Consider the following 6,682-nt stretch of genomic DNA (forward strand, 5'->3'; position numbering starts at 1 on the left):
AGGGTAGTAATGGGGAGAAAAAAAAGGACAACTATAATAGCAAAATCAAAAGTATATAAACAATAAAATATATATTTTTTAAAAATTAGAGGATTCACTCAGAAAAATCACCAACACAGAAAGACAAACACTATGAAGATGTTACTTTTACTAACCATCTCTCGTCATAATTTTATTAGCAAACTTTATTCACCTTTATTTTTACATATGCCTCAACTTCAAAAGGCTACTTGTATAATTATTTGAGATGATAAATATTAACTAAACTTATTGTGGTTACCTTTCACAATATATCATATAACAAGTCATTAAGTTATATACACTGAACAAATACAATGTTGTATTTCAATTTTATCTCAATAAACCTGGAAAAAATACTAGTACAGTAAAATAGGAGCAATAATACCTTAAAATATGGAATATCATATTTAAAATTTTCTGTCTTTAATGTGTCATTTCCCACATTCTAAATGGCATCAAAACTTTCCATATGGAATCACACGAAATATAATAAAAATGTGAAACATTAAAAAAACCCTACTTGATTAAGTAGTAAACAGGATGGGTTTAAAAAAATATATTTTATTTGTTTATTTTTAGAGAGAGGGGAAGGTAAGGAAATAGAGAGGGAAAAAAACATCAGTGTGTGGTTGCCTCTCACAAGGGTTCCACTAGGGACCTGGCCGGCAACCCAAGCATGTGCCCTGACTGGGAATTGAATCAGTGACCCACTGCACTCAATCCACTGAGCTACACCAGCCAGGGCAGGATGGCTTTTTAAAGTACCACATACAAGGGGGGTGGGACCCCCCCAAAACCCCAGAATTTATTTACAAAGAATTTTGTATTTATTTAAACTTCAGTCACCTGCGAAGTACTCTCCATTTGATTCAATACACCTATCAACATGTTTTTTCCACTGCTCAAAAGTTTTTGAATTCGTTGATTTTGATGCCGTTTAGTAATTCTACCTTTTACTTAACTTCTTCCACATTGTCAAAATGTTTCCCTTGGAGGACTTCTTTCAGCCAGGGACACAAAGAAAAAACATTGTTCAGGGTGAGACTGGGTAAATAGGAGGGGTTAGGCAGTGGGGTCACGCTATTTTTTTGGCCAAGCACTGCTTAACACTCTACATGGCGTGGGCAGGTGTGCTCACAAATCACCTATCATGAAATGGGCAAACACACTGAAAGAATGGTCAAAAAAATTCACTGAAGCCGAACACAGACTCTCACAACAACGCCAGCTGGTACAGTGATACAGATGGGCTCCTAGAATAGTCACTCAGTAGGGAAAACCTGTACTATACATGGGCCCACCCTCAAGAAGATAATTCCTTTTTTCTTTGTTAGGTTTTCCTCATATGCTTTCACACCAGGTAGGCTTCTTGGTGGGATAATCTAACCCTTTTAGTGACTCACCTGCACATTAACACAGTAAATATAGCTGTTCACTGACTTTTAATTTAGAAGATATCTGTATTTAGAAAGAGGTAACCTTTAGGAGACTTGACTTTGAGGGTGAACACATGTTGTAAATACAGATGGTGTGTTATGGAATGTACACTTGAAACCTATATAATTTTATTAACCAATGTCACCCCAATAAATTCAATGAAAATATTTAAAGAAAGAAAAAAAGAGAAGAGGTAACTTCTGAGTGCTTGTTATATAACAGTCACTGTGCTAAAGAGAGTTATGTTCATTATCTCACTTAGTCCTATGAGGTAGGTACTATTATTGGCATACCTCTTCTACCATGGGAAGGTGAAGTTTAGATTTCGTACTTAACTCTGCTAATAAACAATAAATCCAGTCTTTCAAGTCAGAGCTCCAGAAAGATCCTTAACTTCACTACTGTGCAAAACAGTTGTTTAAATAAACAACTATAAACAGTTGTTTACTTAAACACTTTAAATAAAATCTCCAGAAAATTAAAGTTACATTACAGCACAAACTTCATAAGTGGTAACTGAATTTCTCCTTTAGACTTCTCTTTAATATGCCAAAAAAATTCTAGACCCTGAGCTTTCCTAAAGCTTTAATCATTTATGGTGCTCTCTGCTGTACCTACCTATTAGAACAATTTTTAAAAACATTAACACTACCAATTATTTTCAAAAGCCCAAAGATACTAATCAAGCGATTCTAATAGTCTTAAACACTATGCTCACACCAAAAGATAAATGGAGATTGAGAAACTTGCATTCTAAAGTGCCGTCTAGATAAAATTACTCTGTGAATTAGGATAATTTCAATCAGATCCTATAAAACTGAACATTTTTCTCAAGACCAGAACTAAAGAGTAACTATAAGAAAGTTTAAGGGTCCAAATTCTGGAATGTAAAAGGGCCACGTGACAAATTCAACAGCAAAAGGCGGGCATAGGGGCCTGGCAGAGCAGCAACTGTTCAGAAGAGTAGCAATAAACACAATTACAAAATGATTTACCTATTCAAATCTCACTGGTCATTCTGCTTGACACGATTAATTACTTTCAAAAACCATTTGCGGCTTAAAATAAGACCTAATATCTTACTAAATAGTGTCCTGAATTTTAACACATTACATATTAAGAGAAACCACAATGGCATTTTGTTAAGCAAACTAAATGTTAAGCAAACTAAAAACCCAATTACATTTTCTTATAGGGCACCTGCATTTATGATTGAGAGTCATTAACACCCAACAAACTGTTTTATATAATACAAACTGGTGTACATGTACACCTTGTTATTTCTGTAACTTAAAAAGGATTAGATTATCTCCTTTAAAATGCAAATGATCACACCATAAACACAACTTATTTTTAAGTGTCACATCAGCTGTTTGGTAATGAGTGCCGGATATATTTTTTAAACAATTAAATTAACAGACTAGTCTTTTTAATATAAGGCACTCAGCAAGATAAACACAAAATTATTAACTGGAGGAAGGAAGTGTAGGCAGGAGATTCCACTTCAGTTGTGTGACAGGAAGTACTAACTATGGAAATTTAGAAACAGGAATACCAAGTTCTGTTCAGCAAAAGAAAGGAAGGTGAATAAGGGTAAAAGAGGAAGTTCTTTTTAGTCAACAATATGCCATATACTTAAGGCAATCCAAAGTCATTGCAAAAGTTTTTTTAAAGGCCCAGTTTTTCACTAGGCTTAGGTGGTAAAGTACTTCCCTATGTACAATGGAGCCTGGATTTTCAGTTTCACTGTAGCAAGACTGGTTACATGGGTCACATTTTACATGTCTGTGTAGGGAGGTAGGGGTTGCTTGTATCATTAAACTGTTAGTGTCATATCTTAAACTAAAGTTTGAAGGTTAACTTTTTTAGCAACACTACGTAATAATTTTTTAAAAGTGTGTAGGTTTCAACACTATGAATATACTTAACACTATTGAACTATTACTTAAAAATGGCTGAGAGTATATTTCACGTTGTCTTTAGCACAAAGTGCGTAAGTTAATGAGAAATTATTCCTCTTAAATGTTAATAGTAACTTGTCATGTAAACTTTGATTACTCTAAATTATTATGCTTAATTTTTAATAAAATAATTTGTTGTTGTCATCTTTAACAGCTGGATCCATTTTATGTAATTAATTTTTAAAGATAATTCCACACATGAGGATGAACTACACAGTGAAAGTGAAGCACTATTCTCAATTACCATCTTTCAAATCATCTGAATTCCTTATTGCCAACAAACACTGGTTATAAAATTACAAGTGTGTTTCTACTTCAGCTGATTCATTCATTCAGTGAAGTGCAAATCTCGAAATTAATGGAGCAAGATCCCTAACTGAATAGGCTTTTGTTAAAGTGCAGTAGTTCTGGATTGTGAGGTAGGCAACACTCCCTACATCTCAGACACCAGCGATCCAGAATGCTAAGGTCAATCATTTCCAATCACTGTCTCAGTTGGCTCAGCCCTACCAAATTTGTCAGGCTTTTATGAACTTCTATTACGTTCTGTTCAGAAAAGTGTACAAACAAGCTTAGTCTGGTGGCTTGGGAAGAGCCAGAAGCAACCAGCCTGGCTCGGCTACCTCTGGGAGAAGTGTCTAGGAAAAGAAAACCGGGAAGGCTCCAACTTTGCGCAAGCCCCCTTATCTCAGTAACATCTACCTCCCTTCCTGAAGGGCTGGGTTCTGCGTTCTCGAAAGATCTACCTCTTTCCAACTCAAATGTCATTCCCAGATCAGATGGTTGAAGGGCAAGCGGCACCCAACCCACGCCCTGTTCTTCGAGCACCTTCTCCAAATGCCAGAGCTGGGTTCAGCCAGTCTGCAGCTCCCATCCAAGCCCTACATGAAGAGGAGCCTTGGCCCACGACCCCGGCCCGTGGACAAGGCTGCCCTATAGAGTCAGACGGCCAATCCTGGCCTGGGCTGCTTTAGCTGCCTGAAGGGAATCCGCTTCTGGGTCTGCTGGGGCGACCCAGGACAGCCGGAAGGGTCTCACTGGTGGGAGGGGAGAGGGAATATGGCCTCACCTTGACTCTGATTTCATAGGTGGTGAAGCGGCCCCGGCCGACCCCCACTGTCTGAGGGTTGCTCACATCGATCTCAAGGAAGTTGCTGGGCGGCCCGTAGGCGTCGTTCAGATTCTGAGGCTTGGTGATCAGTCGCCGGGTGTCCGCCACTGTCTCCGCCATTTCGCAGTTGTAGCAGCCACCCCCGTGGGCTCCCTTCAACCCCGCCGAGTTTCACCGACGCCGCCGCCGCCCGCTGCTGCTGGCAGCCGCCGCGGGGATACCGGGCTCGCGCGCAGCGGTAGCTGAGCGAACGAGCACGCAGGGAGGGCGTTCACCTTGCGCGTGCGCGCGAAGCTCCTCCCCCCAGCTCCCCCGGCTTCCGCCCAGTGTGCCCAGGGAAGAGACAGCTGACTCGCAGGGGCACCGCCCTCCAGGTTCAGGGGGCCCGGCCGAGGCCGCCGAGGAGCAGGGCGGCCTCCCTGGGGCCGTAATGTCACGGGATTTGTAGTCATGAGCAGGTTCCGGCCAGACTACAGCGCCCACAATGCACCGGGCGAGTGCGTCTCCCTGGGAATGCGGATGGGGTGCAGCAGGACTCAGGGGTGCGGGGGCGGGTGTTTCCAGTCCTGTGTTGTTTTGGGCCTGGAGCCCTGGGGAGAATGATGAAATTGATTTAGCGCCGTTTGCAACTGCGAGGACAGTATTTAAAAGGCAAGCTATGAGAGGTTTGCGGGCTAGTGAAACAAACTGCCTCGGTTAACTCTATGCCAGCCTATTCACCGTCTCATCTTGAACCACTGAATGTGCCTTTCGAGATAACTATTAAACGTTCCTCAGTAATTTTGACACCAACTTTGACAGTTGCACCAGACACATGTCTGCTTTAATAAATTGCGTAAAATAGGACAGTGGGATAAAGAAAACTTGCGAAATCACAGCACTAAGATCAAACCGTTTTTGACTGTTGGGCCCTCTGAAACAAGATGATAGATCGTAGGTAGGGTGAAACCTGCCTTGAACGACCTATGTTTGGGTGGTCCGCAACTTTTTTTCATTTGCCATAGTCCTGGTTAGATAAAAACCTAAAAAGTGGCAAATGTATCTCTACAGCATTTGAAATGAAACTCAGATAAAACTTTATAAAAAATGAAAAGTAAAAGTACAACATAGTTAATCTGTAGTGAATGCAGGTTTTGAGCGTTGAGGTAGAAAGATAAATTTCTGTTCCTGCCTGGACAGTTAGTCCCCTCAATGTTACAGATTTCCTCAAGTCTTTGAATTTTTTTATGTTGTTTCAGAAACCAACTTACTGTAAATGATCTATCCCTTAAAATGGAAAATTGTCCAGATCACTAGCAACCATTCCTAATAACACTAAGAACAGTTGAAATACACAAATTACCTAAATGTGATATGATTATTTCCAAAAAAATCCCTCAACATTCATTGATTCATCAAACGTTGAAAACCTACTAGGTATTTTCAATTCTAGATACTAGAGGGATAAGGGTAAGACATGGAAATTCTCTGATCTCATCGGGTTTATAGTCTAATATATCTTGGGGGAGACAAGATAATTATTAATAAATAATTTACCTGCCAATATGATTGGTGTTATAAAGAAAATAAAATTGGATAATGTGATGGTGACTGAGAAAAGCTCATTAGACAGTGTGGTCAGGGGAGTCCTCCCTGAGTATATCTCTTTCAAAGTAATATACTTGGGTAATATCAGAGTAAGTACCCCCAGACAGGACTCCCTGCTGGGCCTGTCTCCTGTTGCAAGAGACCAAATGAGAACTTGACTGGTATGGTTAAAGCAGTGAGCTCACGAAATGAGTATAGATGTCTTTGAATTTAAGAGACCAGGAACCACACTGTATTGTATTGTTATCCTCAACACCTGAACAAAACAATCATGGTGTATTTTTATAAAAAGCTTCTGCCTCATTCATTGTAGGCCATGTTAGAGCAGCCACAGGCGGTAGCAACAGGCAGTAGTACTGTGAGAAGACAGCTACAGAGGAGAGCAGCGTAACAAGCAGCATAGCAGTCATACAGCCTAAAGAAGAGCTTCCTAGTATAAACATCAGGAAAAACTTAGCTTCATGTTTTGGGTGGTATTCCTAGACAAATACAAAAAGAATAAGCAACTAGAATTAACTAGAGAATTTAGTGGCTGAATAACAGTGAAGAACTTAATCTAAAACTT

The 6,682-nt window shown here is 40.0% G+C and overlaps 1 protein-coding gene across 2 annotated transcripts in view; it reads right to left on the reverse strand.

Moving 5' to 3' along the window:
• Window positions 1-4,812, reverse strand: part of SNX3 (sorting nexin 3) — a 42,706-nt gene extending 37,894 nt beyond the window's left edge. The window contains exon 1 of one of the 2 annotated variants that reach the window (XM_037064993.1): window positions 4,489-4,812. In XM_037064993.1, coding sequence (XP_036920888.1) covers window positions 4,489-4,650 — 162 coding nt within the window. In that variant the 5' untranslated portion in view covers window positions 4,651-4,812. The remainder of the gene's footprint in view (window positions 1-4,488) is intronic. The other variant, XM_037064992.1, reaches the window with a different exon arrangement.
• Window positions 4,813-6,682: the final 1,870 nt, after the last annotated feature.

This window comes from Sturnira hondurensis, unplaced genomic scaffold (genome assembly GCF_014824575.4).
Source record: "Sturnira hondurensis isolate 20B ecotype Veracruz unplaced genomic scaffold, ASM1482457v3 Scaffold0015596, whole genome shotgun sequence".
Taxonomy (NCBI): Eukaryota; Metazoa; Chordata; class Mammalia; order Chiroptera; family Phyllostomidae; genus Sturnira; species Sturnira hondurensis.